Genomic DNA, 27,029 nt, shown 5'->3' with positions numbered 1-27,029 from the left:
TAGGATTTACGGAGGTGAAAGCCGTGAAAGGTGCTTGTTGCGAGGAGAGTTAAATGCCAGGGCTCCTTCCTTGCCTGCCTGTGTCAAACCTTTGTCCCAACAAACAAGACCATGTTTTTTTGGGATCAATTTCATCCTACGGAGGCAGCTTTGCGTATCTTTGTCGACAGAATTTTCGATATTAATATGAGACAGCTAGTAGTAGCCTAAGTTAAGAGTTAGCAATTAATTTTTCCCTTCAAAAATCAAATGACTTTTTTTTTTTGCACGCCATCGAACAAAAATTGTAGACAACAACATGAAAGGGGTATTAGACTATTGGTTTAATTAATAATAAAAAGGATGGTCCGTAAGAAAGGTGTCGTGGAAAAAAATTGTAATACATGGAGGCCATTGATTCCACATTAGCTAAATCATATCAATAGACATATATGGAGGCTATTATTATCTGCATCTAACAGTGATGAGTGATGACTAATATTAATATGATGAAGATCCTTGTTGAAAACTACAACCAAAAGACTTGGTCATGATGCATTAGGAACTAGAGAATATCTCCTCGAAAAAAAGGTTTAAGTCGCCACTGTCAATATCGAATGTCAACAATTTCTCCATGGCATTCTGCATTAGACATGTCTATTTTGAGTAAACGATATCCAATATGTAATAATATCTTTAATTTGACTTTTGAAACTGAAATGATACCTTGTATTCATCATCTTGAGCGGAGATGTTCTCATTGCATAACCTCTCAACACAATTGTTTTTTGAAACAGCATCCAACACAACTTCTGCTCTTTTTATAATTTCGTCTGGCACGCCTGCATGAACGATGTAGCTATCTATCAGAAACTGAGAATGGAAAAAGAAGACTCAACATTATTCATCACACTAATAAAAAAGTAAAATAAAATAAATATAAGATTATACTGTGTTGAGCATTACAAATACCAGATAAAGCATCCATCCAATATCAATATTTTTAGTTTCATCTTCAAAGTAAATTTTAGTCCCTATTCTGTATAGTTTTTTGTTGACTGGCCTCTGCTGTACAGTTTTCACCAATAAAATATACTTCTAGTAACATATCATCACACCCTCTCTTCTCTTATGCTGTATTGGTTTACACAGTGAAAAATAGTGCTTAAAAGAGTGTATTAGAGTGTTACTAATACTCATCTTTACTAATTTGGCTTTTGGTCCCAACAACTAATACCTTGTTTGTATTATTATTAGATTTTTCTATAATCAATCAACTAAGGCAATGCTTCTGGTAGAATATTTATTAAGCAAACAGGTGTTAAGTATCAATCCCTCTATTTCTTGGTTATTTGGGCCTTAGTTCTTATAATTTCTAGTAGCTAAAAGTAAATGGTCCTTATTTTCCACCAAGGATTAATCCCTCTAATTTAAGGTCTGGTTTTATATGACATGAAATTATTGACCTATAATTGGGGTGGTGATGGTGAGGTCTAGATTCCCGACAAAGGCAAGGGATGGGTCATGAATTGTGATAGAACAAAGTCAGCAAACTGTGTGGGATCCCACATTGGATGACATATGATTATATGACTGAATCCGCCCCCAACCTATAACTTCCCTGTAAAAAACTCAATTACGCACAACTATAGGAACTAAAGGCACCCTTAGACCATGTATATTTATCAGTGACTCATAGAATGGCCTGATTTCATTACTATTAGCGTAAACATAATGAAGCTGTCTACATCGTACAAGTGATTGAAAAATGAAGCAATGCTATCCTTTCCTTTTCCTCTCTCTTAGCGGCACATTCGTGAAGGCGATCCACCAATTAAACCAGGCACATGACAGTTAAGAGTGTTTCTGACATTCATTATCTCTTGCAAAGACAATAGGGTAATGCATTTCAAATGCTTTTAACTTTTCTTGTGATTTGAAAGAGTTCAAAGAATTCATATTTATCCCATAAAAGCATTCTTTATCAATAGATTTCTCAAGAAATTTAGTGATTGCTCAGAATCAGAATGCCATTACATTACTTCTATGGAGAAAAACCTAAGATTTTACCAATATATATCACATGTTCATTTTTAAGACTTAAAACCAAAGATTCCACTTCCACTCACCTGTCCGCGCATCCTCCCATCGTGTTATAGTAAAATTAAGAACCTTAGCATAGACCTTTTACAAGGAAACCATAACGAAAACAGACATTCATGTATCTCCTTATATAAACAGTAATCTTGTAAATTACCTGCAAGCAATGCACAGTGCAGCCCTGCAGGATTCCCAAAAGAACTCGTGTCATTTCCATCCATATTTCAATTGATATCAAATATTAGTAGTAGTAAAGCAAAAGCATACCATAGCTATGATGCACATGCCCTGGAACAAGTCTGCATCAATATGAAAATAAGTTGATAACAAAGCTGAAATCTCCTCAGATGAAGAACCATTTTAGTTCCATACTAATTTAAATAATCTAGAAAGTGTGAGGATGTCATTGAACGCATCGAATACAATCACTCATGCACATATTATTATATATTAGGCTATTAGCTATATCAGGATGGGAATGTTGAAACAAATGTATGCTCAAATATATAAATTTTGGCTAACAGTTTCCCATATCCAGAGTCTTCCATAAAAAGGTTCGCATTTTATTAGGTTATATGGGCCGTGGCATCAAATGCCCTTGTGAGGTAAATATAATTCATAGCATACCACGTGGCACAATCAACAAAAAGATACCTATATAAAAATACGATGTCTTCCATTTGAGTTGAATTGTCTTTCAGGCCTCAGTATACTCATCGTGTAGAACTTAATCTGCTCAGACTAAAATAGTCCAAGGAAACCATATTTTAATTATCATTTATCTCAATTGACAGTTTTAAAACATCCAACTCCACCATAATGAATAAGTACAAAACCTTGGTCAAAGAACACCCATGCAATAAATCCATCAGATGAGTGCACATGAAAACCTACAAAATTCATACAACAAATGACAAATACGATGAACATGTTATCACAATGTCATTTATGGAATTATCACAATGTCTTCCCCTTTAAGATGAACATAGGCTGAATCTATATATAAGCATGCAGATCTAATTGAAAGACGGCTTCCACTAAAGAGGCAAGGGCAGGCCATAAAAAAGTATTGAGAAACCAACTGAGCATGGTCCATCACCAACATAGCATAATTAAAAATTACATCAATTTTCAAATTTGAAATAAAAGATTGACATTTCAGGAATATAACTGTTAAACCTTTGGAGGTTCATCACATGTGATAAAGTGATTTATGGCCCCTGCAAGCAGACCAACACCGTCTGAAAGGAGATCAAAACATATATGCTAAAAATTAGTCTCTTCAATAAAGACATGTATTACACACATATTAATGTTTTAGACATTTCACAAACATTGAAGAAACTGACCTTCTGTAAGAGTACCTTTACCAAATTCATCCACCAGACACAGAGATCGTGAAGTAGCATGCCTGCAGGTGCAGGTTTTCACCACAACAACCATAATTAAATCTCTCACTATCATTACATTTCTATCATATCAGTTCCCACATGACCTCTAAATTCAAAACCTATAGGTTGTTACTGGAAAAACAACAATAAAATCTTTTACTATAACTACATTTCTATCATGCATTAACTTGACATATAACCTCTAAATCCCTTATACGGTTTTGAATTTTTTTTGTTTCTCTTTATCCCTGACTATTAGGGTGAGACTATCCTCCAAATTATATAAGACACTGTATCCTTTTTATATGTTTATAATGAAAACTTCATTATAGTTGTTTTCCTGATCCTCTATTGTAAAGTTATAAGAGTAATGTGGAAGAAAGGGTCATCCGCACAGTTAAAATAGTAGGTGAATATTCAGATTAGCCCAAGATTAGTTTTAGTTCAATGTAATAGAGTTATCCTTATCGGCCTTTTTTCGGCATACCTCAGCATCATCCCAATTTGATGTAGATCAATCATAAATGTTGATTGTTCTGCTGTCATAAGCCTGCTTCCCATCGCACAAAATATTCTGCAGTTTTTATCCCCCAAAAAAAATGTTAACATTAAGATTGTAATATCTTCTTTTTAAAAAGTTAAGATTGTAATTACTAAACATACAAAGGTGAACTCCTGTCTCACAATAAAATACATGGGATACAAGAAAGGCATACCTATCTGTCAGTCCAACAGTTGCTGCATCAGCTGGTACAAAACTACCGATGTGGGACAGGAAAACAATTACAGCCACCTGGAAAACACTTGGTTATTTTTTTTACCATAGCATCATGTAGTAAGGATCAAGTATCCGAAAAATTGTATGCAAAATAATATTTTTGTTCAACTACAAAACCGATAAAAACTTGTTAAAGTGAAGTACATAAACAGACAAGCTCGCCACATCAAGTAAATAAAGTTATTTTAAGTTTGTAAATTTAGAAAAAAAAATTGTAATTGTCCAAAGAAAATTGTCCTCGTTACTCCTGAAACTTCTATATGACATGCAAAAAGGTCCCATGCCCAACGGACTCATCCAGCTAACATTCACCACATGAACCGAATGACTGCGTCCAATTGGTGTAATAATGTCTCAAAATCATAGGCAAAAATACATTACACTGATGATACAACAGAGTCAGAGATGTATGGCCTGCAAAGCAGTAAAAAAATATTTCATTTGTATTTATCACTTGTTAAATTGTTGTATAGTAATCAGTAAATCTTCTGGGGTTTATTTATCACTGCCTGTAACTTATTTACAATCTGTAACTTCATTCTGAAATGGGTTTTTCGGTTTCAAGATTCAAAACTCCGTTAATAATTGTAGCATTTAGAGTTGTCAGATCAGATGAATAATAACAATCAGCAGTTGATACGTACACATACTGTTAAAAACAATAGTTCTGATACATATTTGAACATTAGAAATAGAGGTTAAAAATAAGATGGTCTGCCTCTTCAACATTATTGCAATTTGAAACAATAAATACAAATGGTCTAGACAATACATATTCTAGGAATATAAAGAACTAATTACTGACCAACCTGTTTTATATAGATACTCTTCCCAGAAAAGTTAGGACCAGTAATGATATTAACTCTTCCTGATAAAGAGTAATTGAACAGGGATTAAACAGTAAAATTATATCCAATAGGATTTCTTGGCCGTAATTTAGCTAATATCAGTTATTTATATCTATAACTATCTACCATCATGAAAAATCTTAGTATCGTTAGGAATAAATGTGTCTACAGTCATTTCCTGTAAAACATGCCTACAAACAAAATCAATTGTTATCATTAGTCATTTAAATAGTTATCCATTATGAAGAGGTTTGTTACGAATCAGATGGTTCAAACCTTCCATTTTTTATATCGAGCATGTTTTCTTCGGACAATAAAGGTCTGACATAATTGTTCTGTCGAGCAACCAAAGCCATTGACAAAAAGCTGGGGAAACAAATTATCAACGATGAAATGCCTGGGCAAGCACATGTAATTATAATGACAAAAATTGATCATACCAGTCCAGTTCAGCCGCAAAAGTTGAAACCTTTATCAAATGGATTGAGAACAATGATACATGTGAAAACAAGTCTCTAGTGATCGCCCTCTCCATATCTTAAATGACAGAATTCAGAAATAATCAAGTAAATGTTTGCACCAAAGACCAAGTATTGCAACTCTAGAAGCAAGATAACATTCTCTGTAATGTATCTTATATATGAATCTGTTTTTCTGAATGAGTTACATCAAGGTTTGGAGCTAACTCCTTACAATAAGAGAGGGCAATTCGTCTGTTACTGACCAACACAAGATGCAGAACAAGGAAATAAGTAATATAAATGGAACAGACTCCTTCCAAGATGAAAACAAAGCATATAATAAAAGAACTATAAAAAACGTGGAGGTTGTTGACTTTCTAAAGCTGCAGCATGAAAGACTGGGTGCACCTTATTTTTTGAATTTCCCTCAATAGATCCGCCAAAAAGTGAAAAGACATCAGGGAAATATCAAATAAATAAGTAATTACCTAGAATTTTATGATAGATATCTCCTAGAAGATTGTCCAATTCTCTTGTCTTTGGCGTACGATAAAAGTATCTTTTCGTCTCTCCATCTTCATCACAAAACTATATTTGAAATGATTGCCATCAAAATAGAATATATTGATTAGAATAAATTACTTAAACAAAGTGGAAACACCAACATACAGTGTATTCCCATTCTATAAGTTTCTCGAGAGTAGCTTCTTCAAGTTTTTCTTCAAAGATGCACATCAAATATCCTACAGCAAACAAAAAAATATGCAAGAAAAACACGTTAATATAGCAGTCGCCTAAGAAATAGTGTATTAAGAAATAAGAATAGTATACGCTTATTAGCAAATATAATTCAGCAAGAACAGTGAAACCACTCGTTACATGTTTTCTGGATACAAAAATTATTCATAGTCAGGACTACCTATTTTCTGTATATAATCAATACATGGAACAAACTTGTCCTTGCATAGATCGGGGAGTTGTGCAAGTTCCAATGATGAAACCTGTAAAAAAATGTATTATGATGAATAGACACACAGCATATTTGTTTTGCTGAATTAGAATTTTGAATTTTCATCAAAGACTACCTCTTCCAGGAATTCTGGCAGTTCCTCATATATTTGCCTTAGCTCATCCAACTAAGAATAACCAATTTATCAAAAGTCCAAAATAAAATATCAGCCACAGTAAAAAACAAATTTTACATTATGAAGGAAGAAAATTTATGTAGTAGAATAAAACTTCAACAGCTATGGACTAATTCATCTGTTGAACAACTACGCAAATGCTTGGCGAAACAATTTGAGGGATCGAAGTTTAACCTCATCACAGAAACCTTCTTTCACCACTGTCATATAACCCTTCTCTTTACTTCTATTTACATCAATAACCCCAATTATCTGTAAAAGATGGTCAGTTATAACAGGAATCCAATTAAAGGATAACCAACAAATGTCACTCATACTCAAAAAAGGATCAAATAAGTTTCTAATCTCTAGATTGTGTTGACATTAAAGATGCTCTTTTTTAAAATAAAATAAAATTGGATGCCTTAAATCATCAAAGCACCATTATACACAATTTAGTTTTTGCATCTCATTCTGGTAATTAATAGGAATAAGAAAATATAACATACCAGCTCATAGACATAAGCAAGCTCCGTTGTTATGCATGAATTTGCCTGCAGTAGTATTGCGCATTAAAAAAAAATCATTTAAGCTAGAACCTATACAAGTGCACTTGAAGAGAATGGATGCCTACCATCTCAACAATATCCAAGTTCAAGTACTTCAATTCTTCTTGAAGACCTTCGGAAATTCCAACTTCAAATATCTTGTTTATATGCAATAGTGCACTGATGCTCTTAAAAGATTAAAAAAAAAAAAGATATAAGAACAATTTTGTGACACCAAAATGTGATATTCATCGGCAAATTCCTGTGACTCTTAACAGTTTGAACTTCACAGGAGAATATATAATGTTTATCCTAAGAGTAAAGGCATCCTCTCATACATACCAAACTTGTGTGTCAAAATGAATTCATTAATTAACAGCGTACTTATACTGCTATGTACAAGAACAACATCAATGCCCAATATACTCATATCATGACAAAAATAATGGATAATCCAGGAAAACTATGAAAAAGATATTCCATCCATATATATTTATTTTTTTTTCAAAAAATGACATTTAAATAATTCACATATTTATATCATTTTTTATAAATCACAATCAAACCATATAGAATAGAATGGAGTAAACCTCGGGGAGTAGAAATAGAATCCAGATAGTTTAAATGATTTTATGTCACGTTTGCAACTTTTATGTCATGTCATTTTTCCAGCAGCAAGACTTCGTTATTTTTCAATCATTACTTACAAGCTTAGACAGAAAGTAGGAATAATATGAGCGGGGGGATTACTAGAAACAAACTTTCGGTTCCCCAGGCAACAAGTAACAGGATACAAACAAAGGTGCTTACAAGTTTATGCCTTTTTGTTAATGGAATTGGGATCACAACATAATAACTCAAGGAACCTTTTACATGTAGAAGCAAGCATGACCTCAAACAGCACAACAAAACAATAACTGGAAATCAAATAAAGGCCTCAAAGACAAAATTACCTTCAGAAGTGCTGCCCAATCATTGCTAGTGCATATGGAGCTCGGAGAGTCAAATTTCTTGATTGATTGAAAATTAAATATTTGGACATATAAGTATACAGAGAAATAAACTTATGCTGAACAGAGAAACATCATATTCTTAATTATACAAAAATGGACCAGCCTATCTTCACATAACAAAACTCTATACTCATAAGATAAAACACAAATATCAATGCAGCATGTAATAGTTAAAATATCAGTTTCAACAAGATATTGACTTATTTTTTGAAAATTTCAACAAGATATTGATAATACTCAATATATGTGAAAATGGTTTTTAAAAAATCCAATAATTACCATAACAATTAAGGGCATACATCATACTATTTTTCAATAATCAGTTGACCCCTAAGAAAACAGGATCTATAGAAGAGAGCTTATTAGAAGGACAACAACATATTCAAATAAATTGGGGGGAGGTGGGATCAGGAGAGAATTTTCATGCCTTAAGCAAGTGGGGTATGTCTTTCACAGATTTCAGGGTTTCTCGTAAAGAAGCAACAAGTTCTTCTGAGCATTGAAAGAAAGATATCTATTTCCCATCAAAGAAAATCAGTTCTTTTTTACTAAATAGCTAGTTCATCTACAAATGTACAATAAAGTAATACACTATAAAAGGATACAGAATTTAAGCGGTAGTTTAGAACTTCAAGATCAAGTATGGGCCTCAAGAACCACTGTCTGAAATGGGAATACGACAAAAAATCACTAAGTTTTAATGTTTAAGATGTATAAGTATTCAATCTCACAAATTTAATAGTTTGTTACTTATCACCTCAAAAGACGTCTACCCATTGGTGTGACACACTGCATTCAGGACAAACACTTATTCATGTGTTGCATGAAACTGGCACTCACTAAATTGAATTAAACAGCTCCAACAAACCTTATTCATCATTCCAAATACAGAAAACCTGCAATTAAGACATATTACCTCAGAAAGTTACTGAATTTTAAAGTATAATATACTAGATTGAGTCAGCAACTACCCTTCTTTTGCTCTACCAATTCCCATGTGGCTTGGGTGCTTGTCTATCTGGAATATTTGTAATGCTTCGTGAGCTGCTGCATCAAGTTTGATAAAGTTATTTCTGTATCTCCAATTTAAAGAAAGACACGGGTTGAAATCTACATTATCTCCTTTCAAATAGCACAAAGTTGAAGAATAAAATATGGATTGCATTTAAGGGCCGAGTATGTGTAAGGATACAGTGAAATTTCTGCTGAAGAATCTATTGTAATTGATGTATTTCCAGATTCTTTTTGCTCAAGAGTGTCTACAATCCTTTCATTCTCTAATATTGCAAGAAGGCCACCACTAGCACGAACTTGTACTTCACTTCCCATGTCCATCATGGAACTCAACTGCAATTGTAACATGGAATAAAGGGCAGAAATACATGTAAATCTGTTGGAGTATTGCACTGATATATGGAAGGAAAGGAACAATGATTCAAACACCAGACTTAATACACGTAAAAAATATCCAAAGAAAAAATATTTACATTATTAATCTAAGCAGGTGCATTTATATGTAACAAACTTAAGATGCTTGGAAGATCCCCTAATATGATATATTGAAACAAAGATGATAAAATGCAGTAGTAGTAGTTTCGGACTCACAAAGTAAATCCTCTCCTTGACGTCTAATCCGTCATCCATTCCCGCCACCCGAAGGTAAACTAATCTGTAAAAGAAAGAGGGAGAGAATGAGAAAGAAGAAGCAAATGAATGCTAAGATTTCAGCACACCATTTTTGTTTTTCCTTTTATTGGAACGATTAGATTGGCAATTCACCAAATAAAATTTCATACAATATCCTCGTTCCAAATCAAAATGAAAAATTATGCATGTTAATTAGAACAAGTACAAAAGAAGACAGTTTGTATCTCTTGAGGGAGAAGAGTTTTGCCGCCTATTGTGGTCCTAACTTTTCTGGTCCTAACTATGCATGTTAATTAGAACAAGTACAAAAGAAGAGTATACAAGTACAAGTAGTGAAAGTTAGGACTAGAAAAGCACAAAAGTTAGGACCAGTAGTGAAAAATTATGCATGTTAATTAGAACAAGTACAAAAGAAGAAAGTTTGTATCATTACTGGTCCTAACTTTTCTGGGAAGAGTATCTATATAAAACAGGTTGGTCAGTAATTAGTTCTTTATATTCCTAGAATATGTATTGTCTAGAGCATTTGTATTTATTATTCTAGCAACATATCATTGACAAGCGCACTGCAAACACTTGATAAAAAAATTCTTTTAAGATTTTAGCTGCTTCAATACCTGTGCCACGCTTGCTCATAGCTGAATATTGAACTTTTCACAAGCTTTACTGTAAGAGCCTCAGCTACTTCATCTGCATTACATCAATTGGTAAAATGATCCAAGAGCTAGGTTTTTGTAATTCAACCACATGATGTGCACTATACCACTTCGTTGCAGAGCAGCCAAGAAAGATTCTTCACATTTAGTGCTTGTGTATATGACCAGAGGGTTTGCTTGAAATTTCACTGCATTAGCCATTGAAGCCATAAGACATTCATACATTACAACCCATAACTAATAAGAAAAACATTTACTGCAAGTCATTAGGGGCATGTGGAGCACAATAGTGACACAATGAAATTAGGGTGAAACGACAACACATAAAGCAATTAGGTTCCAGTTTCAACCATGATGGAATACCGCAACCAGAAGCAACGTAGAAACTAAAACTGAAATCAAATCCAACAACAATAATGGGGGAAATCATACCCAGATCAATAACCGAAAAACCTTTATCCCCGTCATCCCAAACTTCAAGCACATTTAGCTGTCGGAGGCTGGAATCATAATATGAAACTCCAATTCTGTAAAGAAGATTTGAGAGTTCATCAAATCAAGAATACATGATTTAAACCCAAACCGAGATGTTCCTGTATCATGGGATTCATACATGCACTGCATATACCTTTTATAGTTATCTAACCACTTTTTACCAATCACTCGGCATATTATAATTTTTATATTATTTTTAATTATCAATGTTTCTGAAACAGTTGGCCACTCAATTTCAACTACCATCCTGCAACATCATTCTTCACACAATTTCACCTCCAATCATGCACAGAAACTATGATTTGATTCTTGCATCAAACAATTTTATTCTAGATTGGTTGGCAATTTCTAGCAACAGATATTTGAGCTACTAAAAGAAAGCTTACCTATGACCATTTTGTATGCAGGCCATGTAAACCTACATAACTCAAAAAAATCCAATTAAGAACTGAGATTACAGTGGAGTAAATTATCAATTTAAGCAAAAATATTACAAGAACTAAGCATCGAAGCTGATGAGTTATTTATGTGTAACCTCTAAGAAATTATAATATTTTCATATGCTAACTTCTAATCTAATATGAAACATGTTGAATAAACTTATTTAAAACTCAATTTAGAATTTAGTACTTAACTTTATTACACATAGACCTCAAGAATACTTGTCAGCTTATATAAATCATGTTAAGAAATTTCTTACACAAAAGAAATCACGTCACTAAATTGAAACTTATTCTTCTTTAATTTGAACATTCCAGTAACTCTTAATTCAGCAGCACAATATAAGGCCACACCTCCCGGCTCCCGCCATAGATGTCTAATTAATAACTGTGACTTATTATTGATTATCATACACTGAGCTTGAAATAGCAAATTATTAATTATTTGAAGATAGGATTAAAGATTAAGCAAAATCACTCTCTATTTCAGTATCAACTTCAGTTCATCAAATTAAACGATTATAGACCGTTATTAACTACAAATTAACTGTTTAATTTTCCAGATTCTCTATAAAAACGCAATAATTAATCAATTGCGCCGATTTCAGTTTTAACCTCGTTGATCTGAAACGAAGTGTGTGATTGTCAAGGAAAATAAAATTAATTAGCATAAATAATCAAAGGATTTAATTAAGTTTGTGGAATTTTCTCGCATTTTCTACGCGGTAAGAAACGAAAAATTGGAAGAAAAAGATGCGTGAGGAATAGACCTGAGGAACGTCATCGATTTCATCATCCATGTCCTCCATTTTTGGCGATCTTGTTTCTGAGCTAGCGAGTAAACGAGCGAGTTAATGTGAAAGGAAAATGAATGTGCGAGAAAGTAACGGAAATTTGAGCGGGGAAAAATCGAAATGGAGAAGCTCTGATTTTATACTGGGGTGGAAACTGGAAAGCAGTGGAAAATCTGAATAACTGCTGCGATACGGCGTCGTTTGCTGATCCGAGAAGCATGGACTCGTGTCATATAGGTCCAATTACAGCTTATCAAAACAAAAAAAAAAGGCCCAAACAAAGCTTATTAAAATAAAAAAAAGCCCAATCATAGCTTCGATCTAGTCGTTGTAATAATAGTCGTGTTGTGTCGTAAGTACAATTTAGTTGATAGTTATAATGACGTTGATATGCATCTAAATTGGGACTTCCTATTTTCACAATGTATGTGTGTGAGTTTAGTCACTAGACTACTTTTTTTTTTACGGATAGTCACTAGACTACTTAACAACAATAAAAAATCTTCAATACTCATAATTTTTACGAGTATATGTTTGTTCTAACATAGTAGGCAAAATCACAGAGAAATCCCGCGACAATATGAAAACTCCACTTTGTTTACAATCTTCTTGAACCTTTAAGAAGTCGGAGAAGAGCTTACACATTTCATTACTCACCTTCTCCACTTTATTGAAAAATTCATTTTACCCACCACCGTATCAAATACTTCTATTCAACCGAGTCATATGTCTTTTTAAAATGAACTTTAAACAAAAGAAGCTCCTTATTAAACTTTATAACTCCATCCACCAATCTATATCGCACTCAATATAATCCATTAAAAAAATTAATTTTCCCCTTCAAATAAAAACCATAGTTTTTTCCTTATTTATTATCTAAATACAATGAAAAGAGTCATGCTAAATAGTACTGTATTTCAAAGGCACCAATTAAAAAACAAAAAAGATATTTTTTTGCATTAAAAATAACATTTTTTTTCATATTTTAAGAATATTAATTATACAAGTTTTAAAATAATTTTAATGGTCATGCTAATGAATGCCTTTAACACTAGTTAAAAAATATGAAAGTAGTAAACTTTACGTTATAAAAAAGCATATTTTACATTTTAAAAATGTTTATTAAATAATTTGAAGACAACTTTACTACTTCTAATTCTTTAAATTTAACTAGTGCTACGGAGATATACTAGTACTTAATATGTACTATCCCTAACATTTTTTTAACATGTACTTAATATCTTTAACAAGTATTCTTAATGCTCCATTTTTAATTATAAGCAAAAGTCAACTTTTTAGATTCATTGAATAACTAATGTATCTGACATATATTATAGACCAAATACATCCATTATTGAATGAATCTAAAAAGTAGAATTTTGCTTATAAATAAGAATGGAGGGAGTACTAATTAACATTTTCTTAAAATAAAACTTTTAATGTGAAAAAAGTTTGCAACTTTTACCTTCTTTTCATATGATCCAAAAGTCTAAAACTAATTTTCACTCCTTTTCAACTATACATCTGTTTTGGATTCAGTGAAAAAGAAGAATTCAACGTGAATTTAGAGAAACAAACATAAAAAAGGCCGGCCACTATGATTTGATACATTTGTCAAACAAAATTAAGTAAAACAATAATTTAATAAAACTTTTTTTTTTGACGGAATAATTTAATAAAACTTAAACCAATCTAATCTCTATAAAATTATTTATAAAAGTTAATTAAAAAGTGTTAATTATTTTATTCCATTTTTGTATAAATATTTTAGTGTCCATTTGACGTAGCTTTTTTTGAGCTTATGCAAATAGCTTATGCAATATAAATTAAGTTTTATGTTATTTTATAAGTTCACACCAGTGAAAATTATAATTTTATAAACTGTTTTATCATAAACTATCTTGATAAATTTATAATAATATATAAAAATTACATAAGTTGTTTGCATAAGCTCTAAATAAGAGAAAAAAAAGTTAGGGCAAACGATAGCTCGCAAACCACTGAAATTGTGATCTTCCACTACCGTGTTAGAAAAAGCACCATCACCAATTCACCATCATCAGCGTCAACTCGTTCCTCCTCTTATCGAACACTTCAAATACTAAATACAATAAGCTATAATTGAATTATCCACGTTACAAATAATCACTTCTTCCTCACCGTGTTTTAAGCTCTTCTTCATATTCATAGATAGTGCGCAGAAAATGGAATCACCTACTTTCGTTTCAAAAGCAAGGACAGCCTTTCATTCCGCTGCTGCAAAAGCGGAACGTGTTCTTCTCGACTTCAAATCAGATCGAGGTTCTAATTTTCATTTCAATTTTCATGATTTTAGATTTCAACGGATATGTTTTTTTTATTCCATTTTTGGGAGTTTTTCATTTTATTTTATAATTCTTATTTTTAAGATACTTGTTTTTGGAATTAGCATTGACTTAATTTGTTAATTGTTGAAAAATATCAAGATAAACAATCTCCTAATAGCTTCACAACGCAATCTGGAATTGAATCTCCAAGCAGCAGCGAGAACGAATCTAAGGTAATCACAATTATGAGAAATTTTTGTTTTTGTTTTTTGTATTTCCCTCATTCAAATTGTTGCATTGAGCGCGGTGAAAATGTATACATTTAGATTATGAAATTGTTAGGTTTTGATTGAAGGTTAATAAAGGAAGGGAAATTTAGATTAAATTTTTGTTACTTGTGGAATTTTTAATTTTATCTGTAGTGGGTGGTAATTACTACTAATTACTTACAAATTTGATTTTTGTAATGGGTTTTTTTGTTGCAGCTTCGTGGTGTACCGAAGCATCCTATAAAGTCGAGACCGAAGAATATAGGGATAAAACAAGATTGGCAAGAGAAGTTTAGGAATATTCGGATAGGGAGAAAAGAAGTTGAAGCTGAAGATACAGATAAAGTTGGGGATGCAAACATGGCAATTCCATTTTATGATGAAAATTTGTATATTTTGAATGTGAAGAATGATCTTGAAGCTAAGGTAAGAAAATATGAAACATTTTAGCTTAAGAATTTAGCTTCTGATTATGTGCTTATAGGTTAGCGTTCTTTGATGGTAGAAAAGTTTGATAATGTGGGCTTTGAGCATTTTTTGTTTTCAAAATAGTCTCTGTCAAACTGTGTCTCATGTCATCAATTTTGACGAGTAAATTAATATGTAGAATAGGAATGCATGGTATGCTTATGGTGAACTTGTAATGTATGCTTGTTTAGAATCTCATGGTTAATTTCATCTTTCCAATAACTTAATTAAGGATACAGTGGACATTTTCTCGTTGATTAGCCGAATTAATTATACAAATGGGTTGCTTTTATGATTCGTGTGTGAAATATTTGATTTAGGCTTCAGAAGTAATTCCATCTGTAGAAGCCCTAAATGCTGCGATTAAAGATCCCATTGCTGCGTCCTCTGTGCTGAAGCAATTGGCTATAGCTGTTGAGTAAGTTGTAATTTTTTTGCAATTCTTTTTCCTTTGCTTGCTCATTTTTCCCGCCACTTACCACAAACTACTCACTCAAAGGTTCTATTCTATGTTATCACATTCTACTTCTCTGGTTGCGAAATTCTCCTATTCTATTAGGCACTTGATTATTAAATGCAAGTCTGTATAATCAAACAACATTAGAATCTTGTTTCTGTCGTTCTGAATGATTTTCAGCTTAATGATACAATTATCTTATCCTCTTCCTTAAAATATTTGGACCTTTTGACTAGGGCTGGAAGTAAGACAAAGTCCATGAAAGATTTTATATCTTCATCAGGAAGTCCTTCACATGCAAGAGATAGGGTAGGCTTAAGTCTCTCTGCATTAAGGCTTTAGTGTTACGTGAAAAGGAGGATAAACTTACCTCTGAGTTTAGTAGGGACGAGAAAGTTGTGCTTTTGATCAATGCTCTTTTTGATCCAGGTATGTGCATTTTAGGAGGCTTGGTGATGACGTAATTGCGCCAAACAACCTTTTTACACTTGAACTTTTTCCTCTTGACATATTATCCTGTGATGATCTTTCACTTTCATTGTAATATTTGCAAGATATTCGCAGAGGAAGATTTCCTTAGAAGGAAGATCGATTCGAATCCAGAGGAAAATGATATAACATCTTTGGCAAGAGATATTCATGGTGCTCCTCCTGAAAGTCTTGTTGTAAAGTTGGCCGAAATTGTTGGAAACTACAAGGCCCTCCGAAAAATGGCTCTGTTCTGGTGCAGCATTGTTGCTGAAGTATGTTTAACTCGAAAATAACTTTTGGTTATGATATTGTATAGACACTTCATTGTTAATCTAGGAATCTAGTTTTGATTTATGCTTTTGATCGCACTTTCTTTGATATTTATTAAGTAACTGTTTAAGGAGTAAGGACTTACGATCTTAGTAATAGAGTGCATTGTCATTACAAAATTAATATCTTCATCTTAAATCACATGATTTGGACAATTAATATCTTCATCTTAGATCACCGTATTGAGTTTATTTATTATTTTCCTCCTTTTTTGGGTACTTATTTTATAGGATAGTGATTTTTTTTTTCACTTTGTTCTAATGGTGCTTCCCCTCTTCCCCATTGTTATTATGGTTGTTATATGTTTTTTTATTCTGGTCTATTAAATTTGCATCCATTTACTTCCTTCCCCTTAGCAAAAAAATGAAAACTTGAAGGAAAAGAAGCAAACTATTTATATGTTGCGTGATTGGAAACTTTGAGATGCTTTACAAATCAACTCAATCCTATGAGTCTTGATCCTGTGAAGTTTTCTGCCTTACTTCTTTCTCCTTCAAATCTGCTTGTCTTTGAAAGAAAATAAAGAAATACTATCTTAACTCATGTCTAGAATTTGTAACTTGAACTTTACTTTGATCAGTAATGCTACTCCTTAATTTTCCTTCTTTAGTACCGGCTGATGAAGAATATTTTATTTTTTTACTGATGCAGCTGAGAAAATTTTGGTATGAAGAACAATATATACCTGGAGTCCCTCAGAATGAGATTCCAGACCTGAAAACATGTCTTCTGAACCAACACTTTCAAGTAATTAATTGCTGTATTTCTCGGAAGAGGCTCCGTATCGTTGCGACTGAATCTCTAGACTCTATGATGATGCAAGCTAGTTCAAGCATTAAAGAATCAGCCAATGATGATGATGGAGTTCCTGCAAGCCCTGTTTTATATGCCAGATTAAATACCGGAGAGCGTGTTCTTCGACTTGGTGCTAATTGCCCCTCTGGTGATTTGACTTTGTTGGAAACTGGCGAGCCTGTGTACTCTCCTGTCACACAGGTTTGATATATACATTTATTGTTCTCTATAATTTCCTTTTCAACTTGTTAATATACCTGAGATATCTGTGATCATTTCATGTAGGAAGGACCTTTGCTTACAGAAGATTTAATCAGAGAAACAGAGGAGTTTGTGCTGTGGACTGGGAGGTCTGTACACCAACTGAGATTCATCTTTGACCCAGTTTGTTACCTTACATTCTAAATCCATTTTCTGTTTTCGTTATACAAATCCCAATTCACTGTTTTATGTCACAAACCTTTCGACTAAGTAATCAACCTCATCTTGCTTTTTGATTAAATATGCCTTTTGAATCGTTTGGCATGATCTAAACCTACCACCTGTTAACTTACAAGAAGTTACATCAATTACTCCTAGGACCAAGGTCTGAGAATTTAAATATACGACCATTGTCTACTTAGATCTTTTTTTTAAATAATCTATATAAATTTGCATAATGTTGTTTTCTAATTCATGGATGATCATGTGTCTGTTTCTCACGCGACTAGTATTGCAAATGCTAGGTTCATTTAACTGCGGATGTGCATCCATTATGTAGTACCTTATGTTTAGCATCAACTAGGCATTTCTTGATTACTGACTTACCTTTTGTTGTCAGTGTTGGCGCTGGCTGCTCGCAACTGCTCTCAGATATGCAGGCTTTCAAGGTCAGGCTCTTACTTGTACTGAACTTTTCTTGCCATTATGAATGCTTCTAAAGTCTAACTATTTTTAATATGCCTAATGTTCTGTCTTGAGTTAGTTTTGTTTTTCATCATATTTTAGGCTGCGAATCCTGGATGTATTTTGGAGAATTTTGTAAGATGGCCCTCACCTCCTGATTGGATAGACAATGAGGCTAGTATTGAGGACAGTGATGTTTTTGACAGTGGCGAGTCATTGTCGACCAGAGGCCAACTAAGTCGGCGTATACAAAAAGAAGGTCTGCTAATGATCTTTTTCATCTTATATTGATGCTTCAAATCTAATTTTTTATTTTTTTAATGTTAATGGGTCATCAGCATCTGATACAATTGTGGATTTTCTCTGATTGAAGCAAATATAGCCTATTCACTGTATCTGGTCACCAATTGTGAGAAACTTGTGCTCTATGGTTATAAATTTTACCATCATTTAGTTTATCGTGGCTTGATCTACATAGACGTTGTAGATTGGTGAGTTGTGAGGTAGGTATCACGGAGTCTACTATATATATGGCAGGAAAGTTTTAGTTCAGGCTTGATGGAAGAACTCTTGCGGTAAACTGCTCAGATTTAAGGTTAGAATGTCTGACAATAGAACTTGAATAATTTTTTAAGTTGAATTTATAATTAATAATAATTTAAAAGGGGATACTTGGTGTAATAGTTAGAATTTTGGTTGTGTAACTAGTAGGTCACAAGTTTGAATTGGGTTGTAGAATCAGCCTCTTGCGCATATAAGGTAGGGTTACCTACAATAGACTCACAATGGGTTCGACTCTTTCCTGAACTCTGCCACAGCAGAAGCTTGTAGCATTAAGTTGTTGTCATTGACAGTCATTGATATTGGCTTAGATCTTCCAGTTTCGTATTACCAACTGCCTTGTGCAAACCATTGGGTTGAAAGTCTTTGCATCTTATGTGTCTATATCTTTATGGCATCTATGTAAGATATATATTGCGTAAAAGGCTATGTCTAGCACTTTCTAAATCAAATAATCTACTACGTTTTGCAGGATTATTGGTGCCTCTTTGCAAAAAGGCTATGTCTAGCACTTTCTAAATCAAAATATCAATTTCGGAGTTTTACGTCGAAAAAACATTAAGCACATAAATAAATCGTCAACATAAACAAAATAGAGATATATATAACCAGCCAGATTAAAAGATTACACTAGAGTCATAACTAACTAAATCTAATCCTAATAACAGGGAGAATTAATTACACAAAGCAACGTTACAATACACAACTAGAAGAGATGGAAAACTGACATCGATGATTCCGCCGCTCCTCTTTTGATCACTCTCTGCCTCCAAGGAATTTTCTTCCTTCCCCCACTGGTTCATTGAAGCCTTGCGTGTTTGTAAGAATGAATGGAATGGCTACTGAACCCTTTTATAGGATTTGAAACTTAACAATTAAGTATGCAAAGTCTTTGCTATTAAGAAACATCAAAGTGGTGGGTGACTACTTGGACCACTTGACCGCCTCTTTTCAGCTTCTACTTTCTTCTTTTTTTTTGTTTGTTTTACACCTGTTATGTAAATATATATAAATGCAATAATAAATATAACTAATAAAATAATATATAGTATCTATTATAAATTAGGAGATATATCAATATTTAAATAAGTGTCTTTAATTTAAATCATTTATAAGTAAAATTGACACTTATCATCAATCTCATAAAAACCTATAAAAGTGACTAGAAATAGGTGAAAATAGCTAAAATACTAAGTTGCTAGTAAAGACTAATATTTATAATTAGTTGAGGTTTTTACTTCAAATAACTTTATAAAATAAGTCAATAAATGCTTAAAATATATAAGTAAAATTACTGTTTTTTGACACTTATCACTAACGCCTCAGGAACACTAGTTAGCATTTGCCTTAAATTATTAATGCTTGGTAAACCAAATTATCAACAACGCTTGGTGTTTTTTTTTTTTTTGACGGAACGAGTTGTACAATCCCTTTTCTGTTCATTAAACAAAGAAACTTAAAAAAAAATAAAAAATGATGCAAGATATATGGATGGACACGAGGCATTAAGCATAGTAGTTCCAACGAAACGAACATATTTGGAGGAAAGAATTCTCAAGAGAATTAACATTATCTTTATTTTTGGAAAATAAATATTTCATATAGATTTAACAAAACTAATTATTGTTTTTTTTTTTTGATAAGCAATGTTAGTTGTTAGTATTACAATATTATGTTAGTTTTTTTCTCCTTTGCCAGTACTTGAACCCTGGATCTCTTGCTCCTTAACCCTTAGCTCAACTATCTTAACCAGCTGAGAATGAACAACCAACAATGAATTAGTCCAAGTGGTAAGGCTTTTGGTTCCCTTAAGCATATGATCAGGGGTTCGATTCTTGGCTCATGCATACCAAGAAAATTTGGTTGGGAGGGGAGAACCAACCTTGTGTCTCCCACAGATTCTCCGACGGAGATTAATTATCACTAACGGCGGTTAAAATTTCGTATCAATATCACGATAACAAAAAAATAGTTAAATGAATATAAATATTGACCTTTGATTAAACAAATTTGAATAGTCTACATTTGACGTGACTCTTTAATTATAATGTTAACCGTGCTAAGAAACAAAAAAGATAGAGTAGGAAACATATCCAATAACAATCAACTAATATTAAGGAAAATTCAAATTTATCTAATAAAAAATAATTTGAAATAACTTCCAAAAAAGTTATTAAAAAAAAAAAACAGGAAACAAAAGAAGATAAGTATATCTTCTTTCCTAACCAACTTATCTAGATTCTATAAATAAAGATAATCTGTTTCTTAAATAACTATGATATAATAGAAGGTCTCACTTTGCAGCAAACAAAAAGAATAGTGACTCAAGATTCATCGGTTTCAGCAAATGGAAGAAGAAAAACCCAGTCTTCCATTGGTGTTTAAAGAAAAGATTGAACAAATGAAAGGTGTTGACGTGAAGTTGGTGATCCAGAAAAAATTGACCATGAGTGACGTGAACGGAGACGACGGCCGCTTATCTATTCCAATAGATAAGAAGATCGAAGAGAGTATTATTTTGACGCCAACGGAGAGTTTGTCTTTGAATATTTATGTGCCTCAAAAGAAAAAAGAGAGACTTGTTGGTATATCTGTATCTATGTTGGACCATAATCTTAAAATTTGGGATGACATATACCTTAAGAAGTGGAAAATTGGGAAATCCAAGGTCTACAATATTACGGGTGGATGGTACAAACTTGTAGTAGAAATCACTTGGAAGAATCTCGGAAGATACAACTTTGGTCTTTTAGATGCAACGGTCATCTCAATTTTGCACTAGTCAAACTTTAGCAAAAATCTATCGATCGATGCTTCAAATACTTTTTATTTATAATCATCTTAATTTCCTAGTATTTAGACATTTTTATGCTTATTTGGCTATTTGTTATTTTAAATAGTGGACAAATTTTAAACTAGGTTTTGTTTTATGATTAAGAAGAGTTTTTCACGTTAAAAAATTGTGTCTTGTTTTATTTTATTTTTTATTTTGATTTATTGTTTATGTATGTTGCTTGGAATGACTTTAATCAACTGAAAATTAACCGTAATAATTGACATTTTGATCAATTAGAAAGAGCATGACTCGACATGCAAGATTGCTATTAATCAATTTTAGAATGCCGAATATGTTTCTTATGAAAATTCACAATATTTTCACAGTAATATGTCCTCATGTTAGCTCAGCTAGTTGAAACACTGCATTATATATACAAGATCGCGGTTCGAGCACCAAACACTCCACTTATCTATGGTGAAATTTTTATCCACTAAATTACTTGACAAAAAAAAAATTGTGTTTGTCTATCATGTGCAAATTGTTGTTCATATGTTAGACAAACTCTCCCTAATTTACTATAGCGGCCTACAGACATTTATTTGTACAGATGCCATTGGAACATAATTATTAGCATATTTTTGTTGAGTAAATTTATGGACTTTTTGAGTGAATAAGTAGAGAATTTTTGGTTCAAAATTCGAAAACCACTTCTATATATTGTAATATTTTTATCAATTGATATGTGTGTTCATGGAAATTATTTACCTAATTTAATTAGGAGATATGTCACTGAAAAACTAGGAGATACTATTATTCTGTTACAACATTTTTTTATTTCTAATAAATTAGTAGTTAGATTCACACTATAAATGTAGAGATGTGGGAGAATCCAAGATTTTGACCCCTTCAATAATATTTTTTGCTAGCTTATTTTTACGAAACTTTACAATGTTTTCTTTTTCTTTTGGTCAAAAATGTTACGGTCAAGAACGTTACGACATTTTTTGTAAACAACGCTACAATATATTTTTTAGTTTACAATGTTGGTAGTGAAGATCGAACCTAAAATTTCATAAATATTATCCAAATCCTTTACCACTAGACCAAATCTAGTGGCTTAACGTTACAACATTTTAGTATGCATGTTCATGAGTTACTCCCTCTAAAACATAGGAAATATACATCAAAATATATCTTTATATTTAGTCAAAAAAAAATATATCTTTATATGTACAAGTTCAAACTACCATACCATACAAACTAAGTTCAAACACTGCAGGGGAATGAATGTGTTCTGTTTCACTTCTAGTTGATCAAGATATCAATCACGTTTAATTTGTAGCTGATTAAAGTCATTCCCAAGCAACATATATAATAGTAATAAGGCAAAACAAAATAAAACAAGAAACAAATTTTTAACTTGAAAAAGTTCTCAATCATCATAAAATATAGTCTAAAATTTGTCCGCTATTTAAAATAACGAGTACGAAAATGAAACATAAAAACGTCTAAATACTAAAAAATTAAGATAATTACATGAAAGTATCATTGGAAGTGTTGATTGATAGATCGTTGCTAAAGTTTGACGAGTGCGAAATTGAGATGATTGTCTCTTTTAAAAGACCAAGTTGTATCTTTTGATCTTGTTCCAAATGGTTTTCTTCCACAAGTTTGTACCATGCACCTGTGATATTGTAAACCTCGGATTTCCCCATTTTCCATTTCTTGAAGCACATTTTATCCCAAAGTTTAAGATTAGTATCCAACATAGCTACGGACATACCTTTAAGCTTCCGCGTCCCTTTCTTTTGAGGCACATAATCCAAAGACAATCTCTCCTCTTCTGTCAAAAGACTACTCTCTTCAATTATCTTACCTATTGGAAGAGATAATCGACCGTTGTTTCGTGTCACGTCAGTCATGGTCAATTTCTTCTGGATCACCAACTTCACATCATTACCTTCCATTTGTTCAATTTTTTCTTTAAACGCCAATGGAAGATCGGGTTGGTCTTCTTGCACCGCTTCTTTCTCACGATTCTTGAATTTCTTCAACGAATTCCTTGATCCCTCACCCATTGCTTTTCTTTTCTTGATATTCTTGATCCCTTCACTTGTTTTTTCATTGACTATTATTTTTCCAACCTCCTCATTGTTGCTTGTACAAGAAGTAACCTTAAACTTTGAAGAAAGAATGTTGTAATCTATTCTCTTTGATCGACCACTTCTTACTTTCTTCATTGGGACGATTTCCCTAAAAGCTTGGATGTCGAATCCAGAATCAGGAAATAGGGACATTGTTCTTTGAATGAAGAGCACCATACAATGGATCTTTTAAAAGTAGCAAGGACTCAAGGACTATACATTCATTGCCAACAAACCCTAATAGTTTTGATGTAACATCTTTTTTTTCTTTTCCATTTGCTGAATCCGATGAATCGTGAGGCACTATACTCTCTTTGTTTTAAAGTATGATAGTTATTTATGATCTTTATATATAGAAGCTAGGATAAGTTAGGTTTTTTTGTTTATTTTTTAACTCAAATCAAGGGAAGTTTGTTAGGAAAATTGTAATATCCCCATTTCTTTTATTAGAATTATACATCAACCGGAAACTTTGTGAGTAGTTTAGTTAAATTTTGACCAAGATAGGAATACGTTAAGAAATTTTAAGTGACCAATTGAGAGTATAAGTAATACTAGTGGACACCTATGGGATAAGCAACCCAAACCCATTATAACCACATGTTCCTTCTCATTATTTTCCTGTCAACAAAGAAGCAGTGATTCTTTCTTTTCTTCCTTGAGCTCTCATCCCTCTCTCACGCCGCTGCCTCCTCTTGTTCTTCATCTTGTTCTTTCCAAAATTCTTCAAGCAATTTTAGATCATCAATCCTCAGCCCTAATGTTAGAAATAATATAAAACCATTGATGTGGCCTTTCCTAACAGCTTAAGCTTTTGGGATAATCGGTCATATATGATATGGTATCAGAGCCTCTATGACTAAGTGGTCTAGAATTCGATCCCCGCTCCCCTCACTTTCTAATTAAAAAGTGGAATTTAAAAAAAAGCATATGGTAGGTGGGCCTATGCATTATCCACGCTTCAAGCCCAAGTGGGCTCTTGCGTGAGGGGGCGTGTTAGAAATAATATAAAACCATTGATGTGGCCTTTCCTAACAGCTTAAGCTTTTGGGATAATCGGTTATTTGATACCTAAGCTCTCTAGTAGGTAAGTTTAATTGCTCATCTTCCTCTTAAATCCCTCTATTTCGTGCACTGTTCATCCTCACCCTAATGAACCAAATCATGATCTTTTCATATATGTAATGGGATTGGGCTTATTTGTGTTCTTGTGGTGTTTTAGGAAGTGGAATTGAAGGCCAAAGCTCAAGAGGAAGTTGAAACTCTCAATTCAGATTTGTGACCAAGTTTCAGAGCTAGAATCAAACACCAATTCAGGTGGGTTTCATTAGGAATTGATGTATGTAGGTTGTGCTAATTTATGCTTGATGATTTGTTAACTGATTGTGTTATGAATTGGGAAATGAATAGGTTGTGCTACTCTTTGAATTTGTCTGGTTCAAGTTGCAGGAAAAACCAATTTTAACACTGGTAAATCGATTTACCCTGTGATGTAAATCGATTTACCAGGTCCTGGGAGTTTCTGGAAAACGAGTTTTAGCCAGGGTAAATCGATTTACCCCCTCAGGTAAATCGATTTACCTGCCTCCTGCACTCAAAAATCTGTTTTGTTCTTAACCCAAGTCCTGCACTTCAAGAACCTGGTTTTTAAGGCCTACTTGATTCCCAAATTCATAATACATCAACTCACAACTTATTAAATGTAACTTTGGCTACACACAACTGTATGAAATTTGGTATAATGGAGGAACTTAGAAATGTTATGCATGAATCCTTAGGGATTATTTAGGAACTTCCCCGGAACGGGTTATGTTGGTTAGATAATTATGACACTTAATTGTGGAACTCAGTCAATCGTTATGTGTGATACTTTGGTATCACGTTTTGGATAGCTATGCTATTTTGGGATTCAATTTGGAATCCAATCTTGAATTAATAAAAATGTAAGCTGTTGCCGTGTCGATACTTTATTATCGCAGACGGATTTGTGAGGCCTCTGAGACCGGCTTACCTCAGAGTGTCCTATTGGTAAAACGAACAAGATAATAATTTGTGCTACATCATTATTTATGTTATTGAATATGAACTGGTTGTTTATTGGATTGACTGAATCAGGTACCCCGGTGTAGTCAGCACCTTAGTTGGATAGTAGAAACCTACTGAGGCTTAATAGTCTCACCCCTGCTATTTATTGATTTCAGATAAGCAGGGTGATCGAGGTAAGAAAGCTATGGAGTGACTAGCTTGAAGACCTTAGGACTTATGTTTATTTTCGCATATTTTCTACAAGTTGTTATGTGATCCTTCTCTTGAACTTCAAGTACTATGTACTGTTTTATTTGTGATACCTGTGTCGGGAGGACTGATGTGTTAAGTCAAGTACTTCTTGGATCATGATAATGTAACTTATGTTGTATTCGTGCTTGAACAAAACTTTCGGTTGTAAATTTAATGTATCTTATGTATGTTCCCTATTATATTCTAGACTAGACTATTTGATATGGGGCGTTATAAAAATAGATTATAGTATAACTTATCTTTTTATTTTTATTTTGAAATTATTTTTGACTCGATGATTTGAATTTTCCTTAATATCATTAGTTTATTGTTATTGGATACTTTTGCCACTCTATATATTTTGTTTCTTACTGTATGATATATGGCTATCACTAGCGTTGATCCCAACTATTTGGAGGTCCGACTCCTAAAGTTAAAAATGAAATCGTTTATAAAAAATGGAAAAAAAAGTTATAAAAATATAAAATGAAATCGTTATTATAGCGCTTTAAAAACGAATTGTTTAAGCAATATTAGAATTTGTTAAGTCTCCCAATTACAATTAATTATCTGGTTCCACTACGTGAATAATCAACACACCCTAAACTTTTTAAACGAAGCATCAACATACATAATAAACACACAACCCCACATAGAATTTTCTAGTATAGATTTTATGAGTTTTGTATGACTAGAATAAATTATTTGCTTTTAGTTGATGATTTGGAAATTACTACTTATAAATTGATTGTTAGCTAGTTTTCTCTTTTGGCTTCAACTATCTTTGTATGATTAAAAAAACCATTTTAAATGAAGTATTCGTTAACAAACCTTAATAATAATAATAATAATAATAATAATAATAATAATAATAATAATAATAATAATAATAATAATAATAATAATAATGACAAGATAAAGTTATAATGAAGATTCACTTTTTTTAAATAACTTGAAGATTCACTTTCTATTTGATGAGAAATGAAGATTTAATAAGATATTGGAAGATCTTT

The 27,029-nt window shown here is 32.6% G+C and overlaps 3 protein-coding genes, 1 long non-coding RNA gene and 1 pseudogene across 5 annotated transcripts; 3 read left to right on the top strand and 2 right to left on the bottom strand.

Moving 5' to 3' along the window:
* Positions 1-248: 248 nt before the first annotated feature.
* LOC123889913 lies at positions 249-12,381 on the bottom strand (annotated as a pseudogene).
* A 1,875-nt stretch (positions 12,382-14,256) lies between these two features.
* On the top strand, positions 14,257-19,881 carry LOC123889914 (rab3 GTPase-activating protein catalytic subunit-like). The gene is given in 12 exon segments (XM_045939427.1): positions 14,257-14,575; positions 14,740-14,813; positions 15,066-15,275; positions 15,638-15,735; positions 16,011-16,102; positions 16,105-16,203; positions 16,339-16,517; positions 17,227-17,571; positions 17,656-17,720; positions 18,191-18,239; positions 18,358-18,514; positions 19,289-19,881. Coding segments are annotated over 12 exon segments (1,512 nt in total). The 5' UTR covers positions 14,257-14,478; the 3' UTR covers positions 19,336-19,881.
* Positions 19,882-21,163: 1,282 nt separating this feature from the next.
* Positions 21,164-21,598, top strand: LOC123892230. The gene has a single exon (XM_045942039.1). It carries the CDS (start codon positions 21,164-21,166, stop codon positions 21,596-21,598), a length of 435 nt encoding a protein of 144 aa, XP_045797995.1.
* A 1,529-nt stretch (positions 21,599-23,127) lies between these two features.
* On the bottom strand, positions 23,128-23,892 carry LOC123892229 (B3 domain-containing protein At1g05920-like). Its single transcript, XM_045942038.1, has one exon. The coding sequence runs from the start codon at positions 23,890-23,892 to the stop codon at positions 23,128-23,130; it is 765 nt and encodes a 254-aa protein (XP_045797994.1).
* A 416-nt stretch (positions 23,893-24,308) lies between these two features.
* On the top strand, positions 24,309-26,240 carry LOC123889912. Of its 2 annotated transcripts, none has more exons than XR_006802672.1 (3): positions 24,309-24,826; positions 24,962-25,056; positions 25,855-26,240. It is a non-coding gene; the product is annotated as an uncharacterized LOC123889912 (long non-coding RNA). The 2 variants fall into 2 exon arrangements; XR_006802671.1 differs by having other exon boundaries at positions 24,312-24,826; positions 25,941-26,240.
* Positions 26,241-27,029: the final 789 nt, after the last annotated feature.

Source organism: Trifolium pratense, linkage group LG6 (assembly GCF_020283565.1).
Source record: "Trifolium pratense cultivar HEN17-A07 linkage group LG6, ARS_RC_1.1, whole genome shotgun sequence".
NCBI lineage: Eukaryota > Viridiplantae > Streptophyta > Magnoliopsida > Fabales > Fabaceae > Trifolium > Trifolium pratense.
The sequence above is the reverse complement of the archived record's forward strand: the minus strand, read 5'-3'. Positions and strand labels throughout refer to the sequence as shown.